This window comes from Puntigrus tetrazona, chromosome 7, assembly GCF_018831695.1.
Source record: "Puntigrus tetrazona isolate hp1 chromosome 7, ASM1883169v1, whole genome shotgun sequence".
NCBI classification, from domain to species: domain Eukaryota; kingdom Metazoa; phylum Chordata; class Actinopteri; order Cypriniformes; family Cyprinidae; genus Puntigrus; species Puntigrus tetrazona.
The window spans coordinates 27,533,906-27,560,560 of record NC_056705.1 but is presented as its reverse complement, the minus strand read 5'-3'; the positions used below and the strand labels follow the sequence as shown (position 1 = coordinate 27,560,560).

At 38.2% G+C, this 26,655-nt stretch overlaps 1 protein-coding gene across 7 annotated transcripts in view; it reads left to right on the top strand.

Annotated features, from left to right (window-relative positions):
- The window catches only part of brsk2b (BR serine/threonine kinase 2b), a 110,728-nt gene that overhangs the window by 40,224 nt on the left and 43,849 nt on the right, over positions 1-26,655 (top strand). For all 7 annotated transcript variants that reach the window (XM_043245526.1, XM_043245525.1, XM_043245527.1 and 4 more), the window contains exon 2: positions 17,323-17,417. In XM_043245526.1, coding sequence (XP_043101461.1) covers positions 17,323-17,417 — 95 coding nt within the window. The remainder of the gene's footprint in view (positions 1-17,322; positions 17,418-26,655) is intronic.

Genomic DNA, 26,655 nt, shown 5'->3' with positions numbered 1-26,655 from the left:
CTTTATGTAATGACCGCATGCCAGTGATTTGGTTTTAATGGTTCCATAACCTGTTGTGAATTGGTTCACCTAAAGCATGAAATCTGTGACTTGGCTGAATGCATAACTGGTTGAAAATGTGGAAGTATTCAGTGCAGCCTGAGGATTCATGCTCACTGTGAACTGCAGCATTTGTGTTTAAATTTGATCGTTTTTTTGAATCGTATTTTCTGTACACTTTCACTCTTACACTCAAGTGAATAAATAAATGAATAGTTTCACAAATTCATTAAATTTTTGGTGGTCACACAAAATGTTTTACTACCCGAATTAACATTGTTGTACCTCGACACAATAAGGTACAATTATGGGATATCTTTAAGAGACAAACTGACCTTTACACAAAGTCATGAGCGTAAACAGGGCTCCTCTGATATAAATTGAATTGTTGTCCTCTTGCATGTTTAGTTTGTTAGTATAACCACATAATGATTTGGCACATATTAAGAAGCAGATACAGAATTAGATAATCTTAACAGCTCTGTGTAAATTCCTTTGTGTATTTCTGCACAGAACACATTTAGGTCATATGGATCAGGAACTGTAAAAAATAACAGACATGGCTGCATGCGTTCAGAATTGAACTGAAAAGATGAATCATCTGGAAACTTTACCATCCAGATCCCTCTTGCACAGTTTTATTTTGCATATCTGTGAACAGACAGCACTCTACCCCTTCATTTTTTCTCTCTGTTTTTTTAGAGTGCTGCCGCACAGAAAGTGCCCATGCCGGCGGCCAGCAGGGAATAAAACCTCTCAGTCAGTTTTTCGTTTTTTCGAGTGCTCTCACATATCACTTCTGTAGCCTGCCAGTACAGCAGCAGAGAGAGACGCACAGAAACAGGGAGGAGTGAAAAGAGACTATTTATTTTCTGAAGCCTCACGTACGGATTTCTGCGCTGATCCAAGTTATGCAGCACTGGAACAGAGTTATGGGGGTGGGAATCACCAGGGATCCCGTGAAAGATGCATTACATTCTGATTCTTGACTTTAGGGATGTGATTCACTAAGTATTGCAATATATCGTAACGCAATAAGACTTTTACGTGACACCGCTTGTAAACTGCGTGATCCTTATCCTGAAGGCTCTTCCTGTTAATGCTGTAAAACTAAAGTGAATTGATTTGAATACAGACAGGGCATTTTAATCTGTGCATTTGGGATACATTAAATTACGCTATATTTGGCAGCCCTTGCTTTTAAATAAAAGAAAAGTTTCATTATGCTGTGTAACAGATTTTATAACCAGTATGTAGAATGTGTAGCTTCTTGGCTTCAGTATATATTGATTTGATATAGTTACGAAATTACACAATATAATACAATATTGATTTTGTCCCCACTTGCGCTGAGTTATATGCATGATTTCATCTACTGACCAGCTGCTGTTTTTAAACTGCAGGCATTACGTTAGTCTGAGCAAAAATGCAAAAAAGACCATGCTTTGCAGAAAGGTTACATTTTAACTTCACATGTGATAAACATAATGTAAGACTGCTTTTAAATGTGATGTTTTTTTTTCCCCTGGCACCCTATTATTTAGAACTGACAGTCATTTTCTGTGGACTCTGTACTTGAGTGATTGAACATATATTGATGCAATTTAGTTGGAGTGCTTTGCTCAAGGGCACTAAGGCAGCTTGGGCCTATCGGCGGTCCATTTCCCAAACCACTTAGCCTCACAGTTACTCTCTGACTTTACATGTCTTTGCTGCGGGGGATGTAGTATTTGCAACCGTTTCAGTGTCATCCCAAGATGAAAGAACAGGAAATTCGTGCATACGTGGTCACAGCTCAGTGCGATTGCGTTCTGTTCGTGCATGCTTTATTTTCCAACAGATAGTTTATTAATATGAATGAGGGAATGTAATTATTGTGCCATTAAACAATGATCAGTTGTACTGGGACAGTTTTGTTTAATTTAATTTACTTGTTTAAAATGCGTTTAGTAGCACCATGTGTAACACTGTAGAAATACCTCAGAAATTAATAAAATCCAAAGGTAAAATGAACGCACTTTGTACTATCCAGGCAAAAAAAGCCAGTTTCATCCTCCATGCTGGGTTTTGGATCTCCCTGCGAGCCCCTCGGGAATGATGCCCGGTCTCCTGAGACGGCCCCCGTGAGCCTCTGAGCTTGTCTCAGTTCTGGGCCTCTATGATGGATGCTTTGGCCCACTTCAGGGATCCTCGAGGAGGGGTCCTCGCTCGGAGCATAGAGAGTAATGAGGTGTTCCAGACTTTGACCGCTTACATAAGAACAGAAGCCCAGAATTCCCCTCACAGCAGGAGTACAGTAGGAACGTCCTTTACTGTACATGGGAAATTCTCATAACTAATATTCCAGAGCTGCAAGGCCTCGGGCATCTCTCCCGCTCTTTTTCTATACAGGAGGGTTGACTTTGTTGTTTTAAAAACAACTGACATACAAGTGGACAACCTTTTGAGAGAGATTTAAACAGCCTTCGGTGATAATGTTTCGTGGTGGTATTTAAATGTAGGTAGGCCGTTTCTGAGAGGCTAGCGATAGCAAGGCAGCTTTGAAAGCAGTATAGTCACTTTGCAAAGCCACACCCCCTCCAAAAAACATGAACATGAACAGAGGCCTCAGAATGCGCTGAAGATACATAATGTCTGTGTGAAAATGGTGCACAGGGACATTAATGATAATGGATTAATAAAGTAAAATCTCCAGCTGCATTTTATTATGTTATCGTGGGCATGTTTACCTGGGTATTCATGTCCACTTCAGTGTGTTTATATGTTTTGTGTGTGTGTGTGTGTTGGTATTTTGGGTTTGCCGGCTGAGATGTCTGACAGGTTCTCAGTTGGGGGGAGACAGAGACCTAACAGCCTCAGGATGACCTATTACTGCGAACAGTGCAGTCCTGCTGGAGGGGAACCTTGTTACATCTCAAGCAAAACCTCAGCACATCTTATTCAGTGCTGACTTTACTATTACACACCTATTATGTTGTAGTCACAGTACGACCCCCAAGACAACGTATAATTGCATTTGACAATGTTCGCAGCCTAAAATTGCTGGTTAAAACCTCACCATACATCATGCATCTGCGTTTTGCTCACAGTCTCACTATTCTTGTTAATCTAAATAGTCCTATTTTATTGATCATGTTGTGTTTCCAGATTCATATTTTCATATTTCAGTTATTAGTTCCTTGTAATATGCATTTTGTGAGCTCAGTATGTGTACCAGACGTGTTTTTTTAATCAAATCAATCACAATGGCCCACTCACTCGATGTGTTTAATGGATGCAGTGGACAGAAGCTAAATGTTCAACTTCAGGATCTGCTTGGAGTTAATGGGGATTTTCTGGCTAGATAAAGCATGAAGTATTGAGCGTATGTACGGCGATGGCCAGTTGGTTGCATATGAATTTGTTGTGCAGGTGTAATTGGCATTGATACGAATGACTGCCCCATGAATTCTCAATACAGCTGCCACTTACTTACGCTCTGTCTCTTTCCCACCTTCTGTCTTGTGCTGATTTCCTCTTAAACTCATTATTAAATGTACAGACTACTTGGCTGCACTTTATTTTACAGTATGTGTATTAATATATACTTAAAGTGAACTTAGCGTATTTACCTGAGAAAGTACTGGAAATATAAGGTATGGTTCGGTTTAAGGGTAGGTTTGAGGTTAGTACCTAGTTATTTCCTAGTTATGGTAATTATCTGTAATAAGTTCCCAGCATGTACATAAAGAACAGGACTGTAAAATGAAGTGCTATCGACCCCTCTTTAGTTTAGTTTATATTATCAGTTATTATCAGCTTATTTATCAGTAAGTACTGTAAATAATATATTTTGCCATAACATTAGATTTTATGTCAGTGCCCTTACATAGAAAATTATATGAAAATACCATGGTATATATATGGCATGAAAATGAATATATATATATTGCACAATGTAAAAGAGCATGTTTTCCTCAATTAAATGCCATTACAAGGAGCCTTGCAATTACTCTTTTCCCCATCAATAAAGCTACTGACATTGTTGAAGCTACTGAAAGCATTTCTAATTTGAATAGATCTGTCATAAAGTTAGCAAATCTACGGTTTGAGGCTTAATGACAATAGGAATGTCTCCTGCTAATGGCACCCTGGTCAGCACTCGTCTGAGAGGTATACAGTTGGGCTAATGTATTGTAAAATAGCACCTCTTTGGTGTAATAGCTTCAAACACAAGCTTACGTGCGTGATGATATGAATATCTCTTCACAAACCTACAGTATCTCCACTCAGATGCCTTGAAAAATCCACAGCGTCTTTTTGAATTGCAAAATGTGTTTATTTGTAAATGCATGCTCGTGTGGATGTACATTTTTGGTATTTCGCAATCCGAGGACAGCTGTTTGGAGATAATTAGAAGGGTAAATGAAGAATGTTGAGTCTTTCTCTAATTTAAGACCCCATTGGATGTGGAGATCAGAGGAAACAGGCACGATGGGAAGTCTGTGGAGGATACTGAGCATTGGCAGTCTGCCGGTCACGTTCAACCCATAGGATACTACAGCTCTGTCTGTCTAGAAAATACATTGACATTATCTTCTCTGTTAATGTAGTCCTTAAATATTTAAAGGCGCTATAAACGAGTCATTATATCAGTCGACTCGGATGCCCTCGGTTTCAATTAACTTGACTGGCACTGGTTTGACTAGTCTCTTAGCCATGCGGTTCCTGCAGGCATGAAGGTAGGTATGAAGCTGACTCAGCGCCGTTTGCTAAGTAATTAATGGTGTGGTATGGAAAAGGAAGGTATAGCTGGAAAAAAAAATGGGAGCGTGTGGAAATGCGCATTCAATGGAAATTAAGGTTGTGGCCTAATTCCATTCTGAATTTGTTTTCTTTTACAGTCGTTACAGCTTTTTGATGCGTTGAGGGTCATTATCAGGGCGTAATATAGGACGCTATCCTCTCAGACAAACACACACAAAAAAAACATGTTTTTTTTATGCATTTCAAAGCATGATCCGTCTGTGTCAGGGCACAGTCTCTGCTTCCTCCTCTCTCTTCCTCTTCTTCAGATGCCAGGACTCTTTCGCTCTTTCTCTAATCACATGGCTGAGGAGGAAAAAACTGGAGCATGCTCCCTCCTGTGGCTTAATTAGTTTTTAAGTTGAGGAAGCAGGTTGAGCAGTGTGTGTGTGTGTGTGCTTGTATGTGTGTGCGCTGTGTGTGTGTGTGTGTGTGTGTGTGTGTGTGTGTGTGTGTGTTATATAAAAGGCTCGTAATTAAAGAGGAGATGTGCAGTTCTTCAGGACCTCTGGGAAAAGTCTGCATGATGGCGGAATTGCAGACAAACACACTGCAATGTTGCTGTAAATTACAAATGGCCATATATTGTAAGAAATCTTGGAATAGTGCTGGAGTTTCAAGATTATGTGCAGTGTTTGCCAAATTTTGCACAGGCAGTGAAAATGTAAAAACGCACATTTGTCAGAAAAGTTCCCTTATAAGAAAGTAATGTGGTGCTACCATGGTACAGTGTACATACATATCGGGCTGCAGTGTGGTATTATACTACTATACCAAAGTATTCATTTAGGGTCAATGTATATGGTTCTCTGTTTATTAGAGTATTCAGTATATTTTTGAATATTATTTATTTGTGTAATGGCAAAGTTAAATTCAGAAATCATTCTAATATAGCTGATATGGGGATGGGGGAACAAAAAAACATTATTAATGTCAATGTTAAAAACTTTGAAGCTTAATATTTCTGTGAAAACAGTAATACATATTTCAGGATTCTTTGCTGAATATTATTTGAAATAGATGAATGGGTGCATGTTTTACAGAATGTAGAAAAATATTCAATAAACTGATGATTTATATGTGCAGTCAAGACAATCAGCTTGTAGTATTCTTAAAATAAATATTTTGGTGCATAACATTATTGCCAAGACTCTCCGCTGCACCATGTTTTCTTTGAAAACTTTAATTGTATTTTTTTAAATTCATATATATTCAGGGACTAAAGTCCAAAAATCAGTGTGGTTCTTGCCCACTTGTCTTTTTAATATTCTTCCTCATAAGGATTCAGTGTTTGAAATGAGAAGTAACTGTTTGTTTACTCAGGGTCCCCTTCATATCTCAGATGCATCTCACACTAACTTCCCTCATTTGGTCTCTCTCACTTTCTTCTCTCTTCCCCATGGGACTTGTCCTGCTTTCCAGTCCTTCCCTCTCCATTCATCATCTGCTGTGTGATAGGGGGAGTGAACCTCCTTTAATTAGCTGATTAATAATGAATGGGGCCGCTCAGTGTCTCCTTTTGCCCTGGTGGGGTGCTGCTATGTTGGAGAAGATGAAGCGGATACAAGTCTTCGTCAGGCGGCCTCTAACGGGTGGATGTCAGACTTCTAGATTTTCTTTGAGATGTATTTTTTTTTCTTAGTAAGATAAGTGATTGGCTCTTTAAAAACAAGTCAGTGCTCCCGTTATGATGTTGATGCTATTCACTTGATCGGCAGTAATATAAAAATGCTAATAGAATGCAAATGTAGTTTGATTTTTGTTTTTTTGTTTTTAGCAACGTGTTTTTTTCTTGTCAAGTCTTCTGTCACGCTTCGCTGAATATGCCATTTTTTGATTGCTCTGTTATTACAAATACAGGAGACTGAGTCTGATTTGTGTTATCGTTTAGACAGTTTTGCGGTTTACAAATCCTGAAAACATTCATCATTTTACAAAATCACTGTGACATTACTTGTAACGTACAATAATGGTAATTTCTTGTCATTGTAGCTAAAAGGAATGTAGAGCCCTATTACACTATGATAAAAGTAGACTGGGATTTCTCACCAAACCTGTATCTTTCTGTGGAACATACTGTGAAAGAAGATATTAGTTTAATCAAATAGCTTTGATGATAATTGTCTTAATATGGAAAAAGAACAGACATTTCTCAAAGTATATTATTTGGCATTTCACTGAAGAACTAAAGTCAGGTTTGGGAGTAAATGATGACAGAATTTACATTTTTGAGTGAACTGTCCTCAGCTGCCTCAAATTAGTTATTGAGACAGTGATTTGAATTCGATAATCAAATTAGTCTTAAAAAATCTTTCCAATAAATATTCAGATGATATAATAAAGCAATAATAAAACTTCAGAAAGCTAATATATAATGCACAGGAAAAAAACGACCAGTGCATTTCTCAGATTTCCCTCGTTCCTGTTTTACACAAGAGGGAATTTAGGATGAACCTACTTGAACTTGGGTGACTTGAAGAAGTTGAAGATCATGAAACTTCCAGTTTATTTATCCGCCCGGAGGCCACACTCCTCTTAAAACAGCGCTCAGGGTCTTGCTCTGTCAGCATTCATTGACATTTCTCCACACAGTCTCTACTTAATAGGAACAGACGCCTCTACTTGAGCGAGAGACTTTGTTCTGACTATTTTTTTCCCCCACTATCTCTGTCCCCTCCCTCGCATCTTTTCTTACTCAATCTCTCTCAGTCTCTTTCTTTGCCATTCCACTCTTTGTTTTAAGTGACTCTTTATTTGAGTCCCTAAGTGAGAAATGAGAATCACAGAGAAACCCCAGAACACAGAGGTATTAACTCTGTAACCCCCGTAACCTCGTGCCCTTACACTCCTGCTGAACTAATCTACTGCCACCCACTCACACACTCACATACACACATCCCAAAGGGACTGGCAAAAGGTTAAGAATACAAGGAAAAATAAGACACCGGAGTGTGAACAGAAGACGTGAGAGAGAGAGGGCTGGTCTTGGTACATGTCTGTCTGTTTTTGCCGTCTCAGTGGAATACTCAATACGTGAATGTGCTGTGTAACAGGCTTCTCCGTCCTCATCTTTCCCCTCTTGCGATGCTGTGTGAATACTCATGACTCTAAAAGGCATCTCTATAAGATTACTTTCCCCCTTTCCGTTCTACTTCTGCGCGCTAGTACCGGAGCGCACCTTTGCAGGCCCTGATTGATAAACGATGCAGGAGAGGAGGAAAGCAGAGGTCGTGTCACTGGTCTGATGGGGTCTGTAAACGCTGGCCTCATGCCCAGGCGCAGATCTGAGACTGCAGCAAAAAAAATATGCTGCACAGCATCTGTTGGGCTGCTTGCATTGTAGGGATTTTTTCATGTGCCTATAAAGACTGATAAACAGTTGTACCGTTTTTAAAAGATTACTCTCCACTCTAGAGAGCACTGTGGCAGGATCAATGGTTCTTCTTTGAAAATGTGCAACTCGGTGTATAAGCTTAATTGGTAACACTTTAGAAAAGGGAACACTTTCTCTCTATTTACTACGAGTTCGATAATTTTTCACTCAATAAATTCATATCTCGCTGCATATTAATAGTGAGTAGGTAGTTGTTTATTTACTGTAGGTTTTTGGTAGGATTAGGGATGTAGACTAATGTGGACCCCTGGAAAAAAGGTTGGGAACCACTGATCTAGATAAACACTGTAAAAAAATACTGTTGATATTGATTACAGTATTTCATTATTTTATAGAGCTAACGTTAATAAATTAGAGTCTCTTACCTCGTTGCGTATTATCATTTATTTGTACGAATTAAGCACTTATTAATGCAAATGTTAGACTTGTGTTCCCTTGCCCTGTGTTTTGCTCCCCATGTGTATGCCCATTGATGTTCTCGTTTTGTTATTAGTTAATAATAATTTGTTATGAGTTTCATTGAGTTCCAGGTGTGTGTCTGTTAATTGACTAGTTCTAGTTGTAAGGAGAGCAATAGCAGTGCTGATAGCCTATACATGACCTTACTCTATATCCCTAATCCTACCCAATAGCTAAAGATAACAACTAACTATCAATAAGAAGCACATAAGGAATTTACTGATGAAAAGTCGTAGTTAATAGTGAATAGGTGTTCCCTATTCTAAAGTGTTCTCAAAAGTCTACTACTACTACTACTACTACTACTACTAATAATAATAATAATAATTGTTTACTATTTTACATTCTGCACATTTATAACATTGTGATGCCTGATTTAGCTTTTAAAACAACTGATTAAAATTTTTTCTTTTTCTTTTTAAGAAACAAATATATATTGGTAAATTAGTTTGCTTTTCTTTTTTTGTCTCAGTTCCTCCCTGATAAATTACCATAAATTTAGATTAATCTAAATAATATGAACTCTATTGAAAAGTGTTCCCACTTGTACCTTTTATTTAGATGGCACTTAATTAACTCCTTGAAACACTTTCAAGACAGATTTAAACCTATTTGCATGATAAATGCATTAGCTAAATTATATGTAAAACACAAATCTTTGTTGCTGCTGTTCATCCTCCTCTGCTGAGGTGATGTCAGTCGCAGGGTTCCAAATCTCGTCTGAGAAGTAACAAAGACAGTTAATCAATAGCCCATTGGCTGTAACCGCTTCAGTGGGATGGCATGATTGGCTGAGTTCGAGGGAGGAGGAGTGACATCGAGCTGTCATAACAGTAAATAAGAAAGACGAGCAGAGCGGGTCAATAGCTCTTCAGCGGAAATAAGTGAATGACGTTAATAACCCCCTCGCAGTCCTCAATCACCATACACAAATGCGCATAATTATTTTAATGGTATGTCACATGTCATAAAAGAAGCCTGCATCAGTAAATTAAAAAAAATCATATGTTCATATTTTGGAAATTTTTGCAAAAAGGAAACTTCTGCCATTTTACTGTTATATTTTCAATTGTTTAGAATGTTAAATGTCTGTTTTTGTCAATACAGTGAACGTCAATAGGGCCAATGCCTTTTTTTTATGAACAAAACATTCAAAACTACTTATTTTTTGTTCTCTAGGAGGATTTCGTACAGGAACGACAAGGTGATAATAAATTATGACAGAATTTCTTTGGGTGAATTATCCTTTTCATGACATACAGATGCTAGTCTTTGTAGGACTGCAGTCATACATAATCAGCGGCAGTATTGTTTTCATCGCAGTGCCTTTTGTATAAAAACTGGACCGTGGCTTTCTCCTCAACCTTTCTCCTCTGTTGTCTTTATCCGAACCGTACCGACTCATTGTGGAGGCTGCTTTATCTGTAAAGAATAAAGAGGAGAGGGGATCAAAAGAAAGAACGTGAGATGAGCGGGAGTGTGAGAGAGCGAGCAGATGATGTGTTGAGAGGCAGAAATCCCCACGCATGACTGTTAATATACAGTAGGCAGTGGGGTAATGAGCGAGCCGTCACTGACGCAGCACTTGAATCAGCCAGTGCTTGAGAGAGATGTCAACAGCCTCCTACAATAGTGACCGCTATAATGCAACCCCCCACAAAACCACCCTAAACCCTCCCTTCTACCCCCCACAGCACTTCTGAATTGTGTTTTATGTGCTTTGGTAGGCCACTGCCAATTTAACAATTGGGTTTTGGGACTTGGCATTGGGTTTTGCTCTTAGGTTTGATTAGATTGGATTAGGGAAAGGATCAACGTAACATTTTTTTGTCCATTGTTTTATCCGTCAGCGCCTCCTGTCCAGTTCTCTGGGATGCCTTGGTCACTTTCACAGCCCACCAGGAGGCAGCACTAGCAGCTTAGCCTTTGAGGATTTATTTGGCTTCCCTCGGCTTTCATTAAGAGCAATAAACACATGTTTAATGCCGTTGGCACACAGCCCTTTTATTTGAATCGGACCCAAGATGCTCATGGAGCATGTGCTTCAGGGAGGGGCAGCTGGAGACATGTCTGCTGTCCAATCCTTCCCCCTTCCAGGGATCCTGTGTACAAGCTATGGGACTGGTTTTGGACGTGGGCCCGAAATAAGTCCATTGATTTATTTTGGCCTGTAGGGGAGAAAATGAAAATGCTTGACAGAAAATTGAGTGACTGTCTATTAAGCATTTTTGTGCTGTACTACGACTGTCCCATTCACCTCTGTACTTCTCACCTCACAGACCCATTTTGCATACGCACTTCTCATTTTGTTATCAAAAATATTTGCATAACTATCGAATTTTGCAAGAGTTGGCAACCTACACTGGCAGAGAAGGGGGTAATCACTGTTATGTGAACAATAAAGAGGAAAGTGTATGTTTTTCATCTGGATTTTCAAGTCGATCTACATTTTGAGCTAATCATTACTCAGTCACGCAGGTTTTTACATTAGGAGCCATAAGTACTATTAACCTGCAGGTGCACATCTCACAAACCCAAAGTACACTTCAGTTTTGATGCGAAAGCTTAGCTTATGTGTACAGTTGGAACACATAGCCTTTCAAAGTATGCTCCGTTTGATTGCGTGTACAAACTCAGGTGCTAAACAAATGCACACTGCTAAGTTTCATCCTTGTGTATCACCAATAAAATTTTTTTTTTAAAACAGCGAAACAGCTTTGGCTGTGAGGCAGTTGGCATGGGCAGTGTTGTCACTGTGAACACACTAATTAGTGTGAAAGAACCTGCAGGTGCATGCACACATATATGGTATGTGTGTACTATGCTGATGAAGAAATTTGCGTCATATGCGTTATATGCATTCCCTATAGCATACATAAAAACTGGAGTTGGCTAAAGAAACCACTAAAAGCTCTATGCATGCACATCAGCAGTGCCCGGGGTCTGTTTTGCTTTGGTTGTGATGTGAGTCTGAGCAAATGACAGTTCTGCTGAATGCGTTACTCTTGGCTTTCAAAGCAGAAGAAGTTATTGCTAAGATTAAGTGGCAACTCTTTACTATAGGGACCAATTCTCAGTATTAGGTAGTTGCTTATTAGCATGTATATTAATAAGATATTGACTGTTTCAAGGGTCCTAGGACAAGTTCACACTGCAACAGAATGCGGTTGTCCTTAATACGGTTACGTTCACACACAGTTTGGTTATTTACGGGTGTGACAACCAAACTCACACCTGTACATTTTCATCTAGATCCTAAACAATTTTGTGGCACTTTATGGCAAAAAAAGGTTGCTGACTGTATTAGTGTCATTCCATACAGGCCACATGAAAACACTAACTTTGCGTTTTCATCCCTTAAAGGGATAGTTTACGTTCAGTTGTTCTCCACTGACTTGCATTATGTTTTTTTTCCATGCTATGGAAATCAATGGACCAGCAACTAAAGGTAAACTATCCTTTTAGGAAAATGGGGGCTGAGTTGACATTCACTACGTGGTATTCAACATTATTCCACATTAAGCTTAACTTGTATCGAACTCAGACGTTTTTGCTACTGAAACTGGAACCCTTGCTCTGTATTGTAATTCTCTCCTGATTAACCGTAAAATGTTATATTTTTAACAGGGTTAAAGTTGCTTGTAGTGTTTATTTTTTTGTAGGCAGCTTTGTTTAAATATGTCTGCTAATTGAATCTGTGTTAGTGTTCTGACACTGTTGACATTCACTTCATTTTGCCCCTTTACCACCTTCATGGTGGGTCGACATTCGGGTCATAATCGCTACTGGCTGCTCAGAGTACAGCATGACGGATGCGACTGGGAGGGAGTGGGCTTCAGTCTGTATGCCTAAGGGGACTTCTTTAGAAATCCTGTGCGTTTGCAATTAGCAGATAGCATCCGAGATTGTTTCAGTGACGCTTGATAAATGCAACAATCTACATTACATGCTCACAAATAAGAGTCACATAGGAGAAGGAGAGCGATCCCTTGCTTATTGAATGCCTCGTGGGGATAGTTCCCTTGTGTCTCACACTTTTCCCAATATCCCAAACGGACTACTATTTAAAGTAACTTTTCACTACTAATATAACCAACTTGATTTCCATACTTTATGTATATATGATTCATATTCAGATTTTAGGATCATCAATCATGCTTTTGACAGGCACAGATGGCACACTGAGAAATTTCCAAATGGCTTTAACAGCCAGTCACCTGGAAAACACACACACACACACACACACACACACACACACACACACACATCAAGCCCCCCACACACACACATTTGGGGACTTTTTATTGACTTCTATTTTTTTATACTGAGGAAATAAGCAGGAAATCTCCCATTACTCCAGTCTAGTGTCATATGATCCTTTTTTGTGGAAACTGTGAAATATTTTAGCATTATTTGATGGTTCATATGTTCAAAAGATTTTATTTGAAATGTATATATAATTTATAGGAATGAAAAAGAGAGAAAAGTTTTATGTGAAGTGTATGGTGTTACATTTTCTCTGCTGCGAGTATCTAAGCAACAGAGATACTTCTTTCACATTTAATGCAAAATTGCTCCCAACTGGAAGCGTTCTGATTTTTCAGACCCAAACAATTTTACAAATTTAATTTTTACCTTTGCCACAACAAATCTATATAAATGAAACTCTCATGTCCTTCCCAAGTGTGACAGCGAGGAGTATTACTTCCATTTTTCCTGCCAATCACTTGTAGGAATCTTTGCACAATCATTTACAGTTGTGACCAACTGAGGTTAAACTAAATTTTGTAGGTTTGAGTATCTGAGTGTCTGTCAGCAGGTTCCAGGTGATAAGCGCTCTAAAAAAAGAGACCTATGTATGATCTGGACCGCTGGAACCCGCACGAACAGTTAGTGATTTGAAATGCAAAGTGACTCATTTATCTCCATCCAGCTGCTCAGTGGAGCCTCAGTTGCAAATGCTAAAAACAGCCTTTAAATAAAAGCAGAGCGCTGGTATTTACAAGACTGAAGGAAGAGCAGTGGTGAAAGTGTGGGTGGTGATCTCAAGACCACCGTTCCCCACAGGCAGAAGCTATAAAAGCACTAATTGAAGGATTTTTTACAGTGCAAACAGTGACGGAGATGAGGAAAATAAAATAAACATAAAAGATGATGCCTGACTCCTAGGGTTTATGAGCTTCTGGCTTAGAGCAGTTTGTGTTATTGTTTTCAGTGGTAAGCTCTCATCACCGCTGAAGACACTCCTGCTGACCTGCTCTAAACAGCCTGTCAGAGAACACAAGCGCTCATCGGATCCCTGCGTTTCACACCTGCCCTGCATCACTGTCAGACACTTTTGACTGGCTACGTTTGGAGTCAGCATTCATTGGGTGAATGGGGATGTGGAGGGTCAGTGGTTTGAAATATTAGCATGTATGTTATTGCGAACAGTTATTTGTAGGGCTGCAAAACGATGAATCGTGATTAAACGCATTCATACATTACATGTGTGTGTGTTCTGTGCATATTTATTATGTATATCTAAATACACACACATTTGTATATATTTAAAAAAAATATTTGTGCAAATATATTTATATGTCAATAGTGCACTGATTTATTTTTCAGTTTGTTCTATTTTTTGGTATATGTTGTGGTTTATTTTCTTTTCTTTTTTGTATAATTGTTCTTGCTGAACAATTTTAATGATCCAGTGAGCTTGTAAATACCACTGTCAATTCTGTTTTTTTGTAGGTCAGTGAATTAATGCATGGAACAGCAATACAATATTGAATATCACTCAATGGTCTCTTAGAATCTCTTTGAGAACTAGTTCCAAATGAACCAAACTGTACATCGGTGGATGTACATGAAAAGTGTTTGCATTTGAAATGTGGGTTTTAGTGGCCACTTTAAAGAACAAATAATGCTCTCAAACATGTTTTTATCAAATTATTAATGGTGAATGTAGGTCATTGTTGTTTTTCATGCGTCGACAGTCAACTTACAGACTATTGACAAAGTGTGGTTAACATTCGGATTGACTTTTATAAGCCACTCACGTATATAATACCTGCATCAGCAACATGCATAATAAATAAGCATAAGTAACCTTTTCCATTTAGCCTCAAACTGACTCCATTTGTTTCAGTCATTGTATAATTATGGAGTTTTTCTGCTGGAGCCCTGATGCTGCTACATTAATCAAAAATAGATCTGAGTGGGACTACAGGGCCTTGGCAAGAGCCGTGGTTTTCTATTGTGTGCTCAACTTTAGTGCCAAATCTCATGCTACATGCTCTTTGATAAGAAAAGAAAAGAGTCCTGGCAAAATAAATGGATCTCAATGCCTAACATGGGATTTCTTTTTTGTAGTAGAGACACACAGTAGTTAATAAGAAACTTTACTGCATCTTTGTGTGGTTGAACGTTGTCATTATAGTGAAGGGAGAGAGTATGTGAGAAATAGGTATGCGACCCTTCTCTGTGTGTGTTTGCGTGTACAACAGAGAAGATCTGACACAGGGTTGTGGTTGATGGGAGAAGTCCTGGTGATTACTGATGCACGTTATTACTGAAGGTCACCAGCAGGCACTTCACTCTAACTGATGAACTCCCACTTATTGATCTGTTGAGGCCCTGCGGCGGGAGGATGAGGGAAGCCTCTGAGGACACACGCTGAGCCTCTGGGGATGCAGTTCCACTGTGCAACCACGAGAACATGATATCATGCTGCTTTGTGCGTGTTAGCGAATCAAAGTGTGCTTTTTCAGTTTACTGCTATGTAAGGAGTAAATAGATTATTTTGGATGATACTCTGGACGTATTATTCTGAATATGTTGACTTTTATTTAGTAGCATTTAAGGTACAGATGCTGTAAATTCAAAGGTTATTTTTGCTATATTTTCATTTATAGCCATAGAAGCTTTTAAATGCACATAATACTCTTTATAGTTGCTTCAGGTTGTTTAAATGTTCTGAAGGCTAAGAATAATAATGGTTCTTTTAAGAACTGTTACCTAATCGGTTATTTTTGCTTCAAAAACCCTCTATTGAAAGCATTATTTCTAAAGAGTATATTGCAGTTGTTCATATATGAATAAACGCTTTAATGCTAAATATAAACTTTTGGTGAGCTCAAGTACCACTTAAACTCAATCAACCCTGTTGTTATTTTTTGCGTTTTTGTTTCTGCTCTTCCCATTGCTTGCAGACATTTTATTCACACACGCCTCCTTCGCAACTTAGTAACCTAACATCTTTTTTGAGTTGTGTGTCAAGTGTTAGTTGAGAAATCTCTTATGGGCAAGTGTTGTTTTTCTCCGCAAATGACAAGAACACTTCTTGTTTACTTGCTCGAGAGACTCGAATGTCGTTGACTCATCCATGTTTATGTTTTTTTTTTTGCAAAGAACTCTGACTGAAGCGTGCTAGCCTAACTTTAGCCTAGCTTTGATTAGTTGTGCTCTTGTAAGTTTCCATGGTTTCCTTTGCAGCCGAGAGAGTTTCGCTTTAATGATTAGAGAGATTGATCATTTTTCTTGGAATTAATAGAAATTTGGAGTGCTTTTTGACATGAGAGCTCCAGCGTTTTCAGATGAAATCATTTTGACTTATAATTGGCAACCCAGAAAGACTCCAGTCTGTTCCCACCGATCCTGTTTGCTTGTGTAATCTATGTAAAAAATACAGCATGCAGTTGCCTCCCACAAAAACAGGCTTTAATGTAAATTCTACTAGTCAACATTAATAATTACAATTACTTATATAATACGTAATCTACATTCTGGACACTGGTGTAAAAGCTTCCTATTCTAGTGACAAAGTAAGCATCTTTACATCAGGTTTGACGTTTCTTTCTTAGTTTTTAGGCAAAAGCACGATCCTTTTGAATGCAAGAATTTGCCTTCCTAGAAAGTTCTCTTGGTGACTCACCTCACAATTGCATTAGCCGCCGTATGGCATTTTACACATGTCAGTGTGTTCATCTCAGCGCAAGGCAATTACGGCAAGATGAAATATTCATTGGGTCCCCGGACACTCTCCTCTGCGCCTTCGAGCCCGGCGTGAGAGTGTAGATTGCATCTGCGTTGCGTCCTCTCCTGTGATACAACATCAATGACACGTCGTGAAAGTGGCGCGAGATGCCATTCGGACTTTAACGACATACATATAAAAGAGATCCAGGGACCTGTCAGGTCTTTATATCCCCTCTGCCCCCTGGGTAAACCTTCAGGGAAATCAACAGTTTGATATGCAGAGGCATGCTGAAAAATGTATGGGGGTGATAACGGCATGGACGGACGTGGCATTTAGCCAAATATGCTTGCTGATATATATACGTGCCCGTGTCAACCTTTGAGCATAGTGACAGTCTTTTATCGTCGATATGACAAAAAGCCATTGAGGGGGATCCAACGCTGATCTGGCCTTGTTTGTGTTTATGTATGTTCTCTGACATTTACTTTGTGACATGAAAAGTGCCCCTGGGTGTCACATTATGGATACCGGGGGGCTTAAGCGGGAGAATTCTCATTTTGCCGAAATGAAACTCACGCTGGGACCAGCCTTTTATCATCTAAGTGCTTTTTGGTTGATGTACTTTTTATGCTTGTTGACAGAATTTCTTTTCTCTCTTCTCTCTTTTTTCCTTTCGCTCCAGGCCTCGTGAAGCTGGGAATCCACTGTGTCACATGTCAGAAAGTTGCCATAAAAATTGTAAACCGGGAGAAACTCAGCGAGTCTGTGTTGATGAAGGTAAGAATGGGTTGTTCTTTCAGCGTACTGCATAAGATGACTAAAGTAAAGCAGTCTGTCGCTCTGCATTGAACTGTAATGGAACTGAAAGTTGTGAATATGGCTGTTCGTACCAAATCTGTCAGTTACATTTACACTGTAATGGGTGAGTCTGAATACTTAAATATATTTAGGTTACTCACAAAGCTTATTCTATATGTTTATTTTTGTGTCAGCTCTTTCTGCAAGTGAAAGTTAGTACCATTTCTGTCCTAATTATGCCGAGGTGCTTGCTATACAGCAACAAAACATGAAAGAGCCTTTTGAGTATGAACAGGCAGCTGTCACTGTGCTGCTGAACTGCTGTCAGGGGATTGTTTGAGTATATGAAAGGATTACCCACAATTCTTTTCCCCGTCTTCAGTAGTTGCCTAATGGTTCACAGCAGCACACTACCACTGTTAGACTGGACATTGATTAGTAGGAGATCAGTTAAGGTTATCTCTAATTGTTCATTATCCGGTTTAAATCATGCACAGTGAGTGTTGCTGTCAGCTCTTTATCTCTGATACTCTAATTGGGTATGTATTTTGCTGAAAGTGACACGTTTGTGACATCTTACACGGCTCATGATATGTAAAGCTCCTTCCATATGTTTATTCAAAGTCAAATATTGGGGAGAAATTCACTAAGAATTAACCGCATTCATAAATAAGATTATTATCAAAGATTCTGGAAATTTGGTTTGTTTACTCTGTTCACATATTTAATGCAATTTGAGACAAGGAAAGTTTGTAAATGGATACAGCCTTGCTGATTGGCTCATGCCAGGGCCGATATAAAATCTTTAAAAAAATAAATTATGCAGCTGTAATGCGGTGCATTTTGAACAATGCGTTTTGGTTGGAAAAACAGTGGCATAATATGCAATGTATTATTGTGTTCATAGTTTTCAGTGCATTCTTACCGATGCTTTCAAAGTCATCTTTGGAATTTGTTCGCAATTTAGAAAACATTTCTAGAGAGCAGTTGGATGTTCCCCGGATATAATTTTTGTGTTTCCATATAGAGCATATATTACAGCTATGGTTGTAAGGATGTTTTCTGGGGGAAAAAAGATAAGTACTGATAAAAAGACTTTTTTAGCCGTCACAATTTGGCAATATGGCAGTCACATACCTATGTGTTAGTAACATTATCTGAAAGTCAGCAGATGTTCTTTGCTTTATAGAGTGAATAATTGAGTCTGTCAAACTGCTACTGTGGTATTAATTTGAAAAAGAAAATGACAAGATGGGCTAAAGAAGCTGCTGATGTTGCCAATTTGCTTTATAAATTCAGTGAGCTTTAACATAAAAGTCACCTCAACTTTTGACCCAGTCAACGTAATTTCCTCTCAGTGTCCATTCAGCATCATATGGATTTCATTAAATGGTTAATGGCTCATTAACTCCTGGTGGATTGTGGGGCAGTACTAATTTAGATGAGCTGATTGGTTCCTCATTGTAATTGGATGTGAGAGTGGGCTATACAGTCATCCGGTCCACATGCCGTCCCCAGACCCCCCTGCTCGCTTATAGTGTTTGGACTGCGGGGGAAATTGCTTCTCAGCAGGAAATAGACCTAAGCCTTATGGGAGTCTGATTGTGGATGCACGCTTTTGTGTGTCTCATTGTCTTACTTTACTTTCCTCACCAGGCTGTATAATTTAGAAAACAAACGGGTGCTGTCGGATCCCAACATAGAGTTGGAGTAAAGCCGCCTCCATGACTGATAGTTAGTCGTGTTTCTCTGAAGGTCACCCTGTAACCCGTTCTATTGTATCTCCTGCTTATTTTAGCTTCTCACAGGGGCTGTTGTCATGGCAACTTGACATGATTGGCTTGGGGAGGAGGTAGGGGGAGAAAATTATATGCTTATAGTAAAAAACAGCTTCAGATGTTGCACGCCTCCGTCAAAGTAGCTGAGATTTCGTGAACGACGGAGGCAAAAGAGCGAGACTGCAACCTGCTGTTTTTTTACGCATCAGAGTACCAAAGTCATGACTAATCTTCTCTATGGTGTAATTTCCCATGATTCCACATTGATTTATCCCATTTAAAACTTCAGTGCAGTTCATCTCATTGGATAGTCTCCCCCTCATTGGATGCTGTGTTTCTCCTGGAGTACCCTCCTCACCACGGTCTTGACAGAATAAATAAACAATAATGACTTTATTAGCATAATTTTAGACAGTCAACGGGAGGTCACCTGTCACTCTGTTGTTTTCCTCCTTCTTCTCTTTCCTCAGCCTCCAGCGAACCCCACGTTGGTTGGCATTTGCATAGCGTGGAGCCGGTGTGCAGCTGTCAGTGTGTGGAAGAGCATGCATGGCTGTATGTAAAAAAGCAGGGGGGTTCGGCTACTTCCTGTCAGCGTGTGCGCTTGCTGGGACACGGTATACGAAAGAATATGCATGTGTGCAATCAGAGCCCAGGGTGAGCGCGTCAGGTTTTATTTGTGTGTGCAGCATGTCTAAAGTTAGGTGTGCAGTATGCAGTGTGTGTGTGTGTGTTCATGTCTACTCCCTGGGAGAGGCGGTGTTGTGTGTTAGGTCGTGGCACGCACAAAACAGAAGCCTGGCATTTGAGAACATGCTCCTCGCAGAGAACTCCACGGCCCCTGCCTGGCCCTTCCTGAACTAATGAAGTCGTCTCTGACATTTTCAGACATGAAAAGAAAAGCTCTCTGACTTACTTTGCGGTCACACTAATGAGGGTTATGTCAGGAGGTGACCTCGGCCTACTTTGCCTCAGAGGATGTGCTACAGATGCCTCACAGCAACGTTTTTTTTTTATCCAGGGGAAAGATGTGTTTGTATGTGTGTGCTTTCATTGTATTGCATAAAATTATAGGTGATGTTTTGAAGTGCATGAAAAGAACTTTTTCTTGCCGTGTGACAGCCACTTTCTGTTTGTGTGCACTCAGACAACTGTATATCAGAAGTTTAAACTAATATGGTTTATAAAGCTGATGATTCCAGTGTGATAGACGTGATGATCAAGACCAAACAGATGTTTTTAGCAGAGCATGAGCTGTAAAGGCACAGTCCTATTCTGAAAAAGGGGGCGGGGACAGGGGCTCATTTGCATTTAAAGATACATGCTTGAAAACAGCATATTTCTTCTACCACTCTTTCTGCTTCCAAAATTATATGATCCGTGGGGTATTTTGAGCTGGAACTTTATAGACACGTTCTGGGGACACCCGAGACTCATATTACATATTGTAAAATAGGGCATCGTAGGTCTCCTTTAAAACACTGGAAAAGCTTTTCATTGTGTTTCCTCTCCAGTCCCATTTTAATGATGTTGTGGAAAAGCTGTTTTAAAATGCTAAATAGTGTGCTTATCGTTCAGTTCCCCTTGAGGCAGGCTACTCAAAACTATTTATGACAAACCATGCATTAAACATCATTCCCTCCTAATGAATGACTGCCTCTTGACACTGCAGGGTGGATCCCAGTAAACATTTCAGAAAGGTATCACTCTTTGGTCTAATCAAGTCTTGGGTGGTTAATGGTAAATGGCCCAAGGGATGGTGGGTGTGAAAGTTTCTCTCAGCGTGCGGTGTCAAATCCAGACGGGTCCTGAGGGGAAAGCTAACATTTCTGAAACCAAGCCCAGCGTTACCCAGGAGACTGGCTGCTGAGGAGAAGGAGGGACATGTCGCACCCCTGCAGTTAAGAGATAACTCAAGCTGTGGATAGGTGCCAGTGCACACACTATATTACAAAGTGAAGGTGGAAGATAACCTTAACTATATATTTTAACTAACCTTAATTTAAAGGAGAATAATTTTTACACTTCTATCAACAAGATACTGTATTGAAAAACATATTACAAATCCATCCATCCTTCAACACCACTGTTCCTAAACTTTATAACAGTGTTCTGCAGAAAAAGTGAAATTTCATCCATTCAGATATAAGTCTCACTTATTTACAGTCTGTTTTTTTTTAAAGATGTTTTTCTGATGTACTGTCCAGACAGTCAAAACTAACAGTTGATGCATTTACTTGACATTTTTTTCCTCACAGCTTTTCTTTTCAAACTGAAAGAGCAAAATGGCTCAAATTTATTACCGGTATCCCTTGAAAAAATAAACATAATGAGTGCTGTTGTTGTTTTCATATATGTGCAATGCTTATGCAGTACTGTATATGTATTTAACATAAAAAAAGAGTTTTGTGGTCCTTTTTTGCTGCCCTCTGTTAAGTATGGAAGTATTAGTACTGTATAAACGTTTTTTCCTTGCAGTTGCAAGTTCACACCTCACATTTCTCACATCTCACAATTTTTCTCAGAGTTGTGCAAGACAAATTCGAAATTATGACTCTTCTTGCAGTTGCAAGTAATAAAGTCAGAATATAAGGATATAAACTCGCAATTGCTAGCTATGCAGCCAGAATTGCAAGATAAAAGCAATAGTGAGTCAGAATTACAAATTTGTTGTTTTTTATTTATATTGTGACTTATATTGTGCAGTTGTGAATTCACACATGCAATTCTGCAAAAAAAGTGTCAGAATTGTGAGTTTGTATCATGCAATTATGAGAAAAAAGGAAAGTGAGATAAAAAGTTGCCTTTTAATTTTATTTTTTTTCCCCCCTTATTGTGTTTTTTTGTATTATACTGAGGTTTTGAAAGCCTATGTAAAACACATTCTTACTAGTGCTTTCATCATCGTTTTTGCAACTTTGACAAACTGAACATTAGAAAACGCCGATAACAAATCAGTGGAATTAGAGAATAATTTAAAAAAAGCATAAAATAATGACGTAAATTTCTCAGGTTCAGTGCAGAACCATTTCAAATGTGCTATTGTGGGGCTATTTTGTCATATGTACCAAAGCTCACACTGGTCCCAAGGCCACCAGACCATCCTTATGCTTGAGCTTTGAGAGACTTCATTTCTAACCTCTCCTGGTCTTCAGAGTTGTATTAGATCTTGCTGACCTGAAGTGCTTTTAGTGTTTGTGTGGTGCTGACGCTCGGGCTGAGCGAGATATGGAGTCAGCTCTTCACACCGATGCTCCGGAAGAGCTGATGAACTGTGACGCCCTACACAGAGATGCAGCTCCGCATCTGGGTATGACTTATCCTGCTCTGCCCCCCGTGGTGTTCGCTCCATCCATGATCTCTCAGTCAAATGAACCACTGCCTCTCTAATGGTGCTGCACTGAAGTGATTTAAGATGGTGTTTGTTTAATCCACATTCATGGGCGCTTTAGTCTGGGAAAAGAGAGATAGATGAAGGTCTTAATGATGTGATCACTGAGGCAGTAAGGCGGTGACAAGGCACAGTGCAGAGATCTCAAAGCAGAATTCAATTCATGTTTGCTTGAGCTCTAAGGATTTTTTTAGTGTTTGGGGTTTGAATTGATTGTGTAAAGGGCATTTCTTTGCTCTGATTAAATGTAAATATATTTGTATTAAGGCTGTCAATCAGTTCAACATTTGAATCAATTTAATTACTTTCTTTGTGTGTTACCCTAGTTAATCATAATCATTTATTTGTTTTTCGTTTTAAATTAAATTAATATTTTTTTCAGCAAGAAACATGTTCAGTTGATTAAAGATATAAAGATATTGTAAATATTGCAGATGTAAAGATATTTATAGTGCAAAATATTGATATACCTTTATATCCATCAAAGAATTCAGAAAAAATGGTTTCCTAGAAGTATAAATGCTTTTAATATTGATAGCAGGAAACGCTTTGAGCTCAATCAGCATATTCAGAAATTATTATTTCTGAAGGATAATGTGGCGCCGAAAATTAGGTTTTGCCATAACAGTAATAAATTACTTTTGAAAATATATTTAAACGGAAAACATTAATTCACAATATTACTGTCTTTACTGTATTTCTGATCAAATACTGTAAATGCAGCCTTAGCATAAAAGACTTGAAAAAACAAAATATATATATATATATAGTCAGTTGCTTTTGTCCTTGTGGTGATAGAGAAAGTCAAAAACAGGCAGGAAGAGAATATAGCAGGGAGGGAATAAAAGATGAAATTTGGCAGCATTGGAGGCAGAGTGAATGGCTGATGAATGATGGCTGACCCTAATCCTGTTATCCTGCCATTGATGACAGCAGTGTCATTTTCTCTCTATACGTTTCTCTCTCTTCTCCTCTAAATGATTATGGATCATGCATCTTCTCCCTCGCTCTACGGTAGATTGTTGTGCTTGTGAGGGAGACGTTTCCCTCATTGCATGCAGAGAGAGGGACACAAAACAAATAAATGGCTGTCACACGCTTGCCTTCAGCCCGGTGCATCTTCATCTAATTTGCATATATAACTCTTTGAAGATGCCAAGCTGATTTGATAAGGTTTCGATTTAATTGATGACACAAACGAGCCCTGTATTGTAACTATGTTAAGTTACAATGCCTCTCTGCTGTTCACTTCAGTACACATGAAGTGCTAAAATCTTCTGTCTCTGCGTGATCTGATTTTTTAAAACAAATGACCATAGTGTATCATGCATTTCAGTTCATGGCACTGATTACATTTGAATATATGAGTAGCTGTATTATTATGTTCATATATAATTCAGCTATACCTGTAGCTACCCTACAGTGTTAAAGGAATAGTTCACCCAAATATGAAAATATGCTGAAAATGTACTCACCCTCGGGTCATCCGAAATGTAAATGAGTTTGTTTCTTCATCTGGACACATTTGAAGAAATCTAGCATTACATTACTTGTTCACCAGTGGAGCATTCCATCTTGTGAAAAGCTGTGTTTATATAAAAAAAATCAAAGTTAAGTTAAGTTTCTAATGTGATATAATACTCCTACACTACAGTAAATTCGATCTTTCTTCTGTTGTATGTGCTCTTCCTTCTCAAATGATTAATGTGCAACTTTGACCAGAAGTCTCAGCACTCCTTTGGAGGTTTTCTTGCTTGAGTGACCAGATATGTAGTTATTTTGTTCAGTTCGCAGCATGGTGGGGACGATCTTGAGTGCTGTTCCTCTGGTTCACTGTAAAGGTCACGGAGCTGTTCAAAACAGAGGAGTTTTGTTGCAGCTGGTCATTTACTACTGCAACAAATGGAGATTTGATTTACACTTGGAACTCTGCAATTAATTTGATTCACATCAGCGATGAATAAACGTATGTTTCTATGAAGATATGCGGTTTAAATCAATGTTTAAATCAAGGTTTTTCCAGTTCAAGATGAACTATTTGAATTTGTGACATGTTAATTAACATACAGTGTTTTTTTCAGAAGGACAGATTCTCAAAACATGTATTTATATATATATATATATATATATATATATATATATATATATATATATATATATATATATATATATATATATATATATATATATATATATATATATATATATATATATATATTAATGCCATTTTTGTGTGTTTTATATGCTTAGGCTCTATGTGCTTTTTATCTATATTAAGCCTTTAAGACATATCGGAGTGAGAAATGGGTACAGGTTGTTGATTACTTTTCTTTATTATTATGTTTTAATGCACAGTAATTAGAGGAACGATCCATCTGTCCTTAAGAACCTTATTCAAGGTTATAATAGTAATAGAGCAGTAGCGTTGATATTGAAAAATATATGTTTTATGAGTCACTCCTACTCAGTGTTGAAAAGGCAGCATTTGTTTTTTTAATGCTTGATTGTTAGTGAGTACAGAATGTTAGGGATATCTGACCAGACAAGGTTAGGGTATTAAACTGAATAAACGAATCAACATAAAATAACATGTTGTTTTTGAGTCTTAGTCATATTATTACAGACTTAGATTAAATAAAGGTGCTTCACAATGCCATAGAAAAACCTTTTTTTTTAATCTAATTGGTTCCATAAAGAACCTTTAACATCTGAGGAACCTTTCTTTTTCTCAAAACGTTCTTTGTGGTGAAAGAAGGTTTTTTAGATTATAAAAAGGAGACGTTCTTTAAAGAAACACTGACTCAACAGTTCTTTCTGGAGCCAATATGTCATAGCTATGAATAACCTTTTAAGAACCTTTATTTTTAAGAGCGCAGGTAAGAAGAAATAGAGACATAGATTAGTAACATTAACAAATCTGTTGTCTGAGATCACTGTCAGTGGTCAATTATTTATCATATGTGTTCATTATAGAAATATATTTGCTACATATAGTACAATGTAACATTGTAATCAAGCTATTTGTAAACAGTTTCTATGGGTTGTGTGGGTGGTGATTAATTTTGGTCTCTGAGTTTCAGAACTGAAGTTCATCATCGTTAAAGGTTTTCCCTCCTTTTGTCCATTCAGAAACTGAATATTCAGCTCTATAACACAATGTCACTTCTTTTATCTAGTCTTATGTAAGAAAGATCTAAAAAAATCTTAATTGCTGTAAAAGTGTCAGAGCATAATAAAGCTTTTAAGTGCACTGTGTTTCAAAAGTTTGGAGTTGAAAAAGTCTCAAAACAGTAATTATAAAAAATATTCATTTTGTGAAAATGTTTTACAATTTAAAATAATATATATATTTTTTCAATTTTAATATTTTTACTTTTTTTCCCCATGGTGCAAAAGCTACTTTCAGTGTCAGATGATCATTCATAAATAATTTAAGAAATATTTAACAATAGAAACAATATTGTATATTGCTTTAAATAATAAATTGCATATAAGGGACCGTTTAAGAATGAATATATAAGTGCAATGCTTATTAAGTATAATATATCAACTTTATGGCACATGTTTACTGTTTCAGTCGTGTTTTTCCATGAGCTTATTTCCCGCTGTCTGATACTCGGTGGACTGATCATTTGATCAAATGGAGAAGGCCCTGAGGAATCAGGAGGGAGAAGATAAAGGAACGGCGTTACCTTTTCATTTGGTCCCTTGAGTGACCTTTAACCTTCTTTCCTTCCTTGCCAAAGTCATTATGGCTGCACTGAGACAGGAGCAGTAGAGAAAATGTCCATTATGTGAGATTTATAACTGTGGTCCATGTCCACTGCTGCCTACAATGACAGATAAATCAATTGACGTGGACACCTGTGTTCCATGATTATGATTGCACAGACGCCCCGAGAGGATATGAAGGTGAAAGATGTCTTTGTGACGTTAACTAGCAGATCTGTCTATTTAAAAAATGGCTTCACACCTGTCTACATAAAAACTGCTTTTAGTTTTATAGCCTAATAACAGATTGCTGACCTTTCTTAAAAGGTTACCGTTT